Source organism: Vicia villosa, linkage group LG7, assembly GCF_029867415.1.
Source record: "Vicia villosa cultivar HV-30 ecotype Madison, WI linkage group LG7, Vvil1.0, whole genome shotgun sequence".
NCBI lineage: Eukaryota > Viridiplantae > Streptophyta > Magnoliopsida > Fabales > Fabaceae > Vicia > Vicia villosa.
In genome coordinates this window covers 125,093,644-125,096,078 of record NC_081186.1, presented here as the reverse complement: position 1 = coordinate 125,096,078, position 2,435 = coordinate 125,093,644, and the positions used below count along the sequence as shown (strand labels likewise).

The following is a 2,435-nucleotide window of genomic DNA, read 5'->3' as shown; positions in this document are numbered from 1 at the left end:
CTAAAATAAAATATGATTTTTTTAAAAATTCATTTCTTTTTATTAAAGAACAACTTTTAAAATTAAAATAGAGCTTCCAAATTATTTGAGACGACACGACCCTACTACTAAATATTAATTAAAATGTGACTTTTTATGTTAGTTACACGATAAATGACTAATTTTAATGTTATTGATATTGTTTATAATTTAAATAGATCATGCTTTTTCTTTAAAAAAAATAATATTTTTTATTAAAAATTCATTTTTATTATTTGTCCTAGACCTCTAAAATGTCATGACACTGTTGATGCTATATGTAAATTAAAATTACAATAGATAGTCTGATGTCATGTAAAACTTTTTAAAGTAGTTTTTAAATATAAATAAAATAACAAGTCTTTATTTGATTGCAAAACAGATTTGTTTTAAATTTTTTACTATAAAAAAATCTCGCAAACATTATAATATAAGATTTGTTTACTCAATCAATATAATATTGGATATTATTGAAGCAATCTTAATAAAATAACATACACACAGACGCGAGGGACACGCATATTATATTTTAACATTTAATATTATAATCTAAATGTTATATAATTCTGAGTCTTGTCACACACAAACCCACCACAATTATATCTAATTCCTTAGATATGAGTTCTGTCCAAATCCTTTCCTCCACCACAGTTCATGCACCAAATCACTCTAATCACCACACCATCGATCTAACACCATGGGATCTTCAATTCCTCACTTTTGGTTTCAATCAAATGGGTTTTCTTTATCGCCACCATAACAAATTAGATACAACAAATCAAATCCTACATCTCAAACACTCCTTTTCCTCTACCCTTAATTTTTTTCAGCCCCTTACCGGTCGTCTCAAAATCACTGAATACGAAGATAACACTATCTCATGCTCTATCAACTGCAACAACGAAGGTGCACTCTTCGTTCACGTTGTAGCAAAAAATATAAGTGTTGCGGATATTCTTGAACCTACTTATCTTCCTCCTATTCATCACTCATTTTTTTCATTGAATGGAGTTAAAAACTACCATGGGACATCAATACCGCTTCTTGCCGCTCAAGTAACAGAGTTAGTCAATGGCATCTTTATTGGCATCACAATCAATCATGTGCTTGGTGATGGTTATTTGTTTTCCCATTTTACTAATTCATGGGCGAGAATGTCGAAAGGTTGTTTAAAAATATCTCTACTTCCGAATTTTGAACGTTGGTTTCCTAAAGGGATTGAATGTCCGATTAGGTTTCCTTTCACAATAGAGCCACAAGAATATCATTCTAGTGATGAAAATGAAGGAAAGAAACTCAACCCACCAGAGAGAATATTTCGTTTCACAAAAGAGAATATTGCAGAACTAAAATTCAAAGCCAATTTAGAGGCTGGAACAAAGAATATATCTTCTTTGCAAGCACTTTTTACTCATATTTGGCGTTCTTTTATACGTTCTAAAAATCTTGACCCACAAATTGAAGTGAGTTTTGTATTGGATTTAAGCGTTAGACAAAGACTGGTTCCTCCGTTGCAAGAGGATTACTTTGGTAATGCTGTGATAGAATGTGTGGTTACCATGAAAGCTGGTGAATTGTTGGAAGATGGCGGACTTGGTAAAGGTGCATTGAAGATTAATAAGATGATTTCTTTGCATTCTGATGAGAAGTTAAGGAGTCATTATGAAAATTGGTTGATAAAACCAAGTTTTGTTATTACTCCTGATGATGTTGTGAATAATAATTCATTGGTGATTGGTAGTTCACCTTGGTTTGATGTTTATGGGAATGATTATGGTTGGGGAAGACCTGTGGGAGTTCGAAGTGGAAGTGCAGATAAAAGAAATGGGAAGATTTATGTGAATGCAGGGGTAGAAAAGGGTAATTTGGAGCTTGAAGTGTGTCATCCTTATGAAATTTTGGAGGCAATGAGAAATGATCAGGAGTTTATGATGTGTCCACCTAATGTGTCTTCTAAGTTATAATTAATGTTAGATTTTGGGTGTACCATTTTAGCTTAGATTCTTTATTTTGTATTTGTGTAACACATGAATAATGATGTGACCTAAGTATAATCTTAGTTTTGTATATATTCAACTCTCAATGGAGTATACTCAAATCCTTTTTCTTTTTAAACTCTCTTTCAAGTCATTTTTTAAGAGATGCTTTTTTATCATAAAAAAGAGGAAGAATGTGATTCTATGTACTTAATAATAGAATTTGATGACGAAAATATGAATTTTAGTAAAATTTTCATGAAAATCATAAAGGAAAAAAATTGATGAAAATCTAAAAGTGGAAACGTTACGATGTTGGACGCAAGAGAATCAATTACAAAGATTAACATGAAAAGGATTTGAAGATGTGAAAGCTCGCTTGATCCTACACATAGTGTTTTAATCTGGTATTTAATTAGTTTAATGTAATTTAATCAAGAG

At 31.0% G+C, this 2,435-nt stretch overlaps 1 protein-coding gene across 1 annotated transcript; it reads left to right on the top strand.

The window, feature by feature from the left end:
- Positions 1-605: 605 nt before the first annotated feature.
- Positions 606-2,127, top strand: LOC131618499 (uncharacterized acetyltransferase At3g50280-like). The gene has a single exon (XM_058889711.1). The coding sequence runs from the start codon at positions 636-638 to the stop codon at positions 1,980-1,982; it is 1,347 nt and encodes a 448-aa protein (XP_058745694.1). The 5' UTR covers positions 606-635; the 3' UTR covers positions 1,983-2,127.
- The last annotated feature ends 308 nt before the right edge of the window (positions 2,128-2,435 follow it).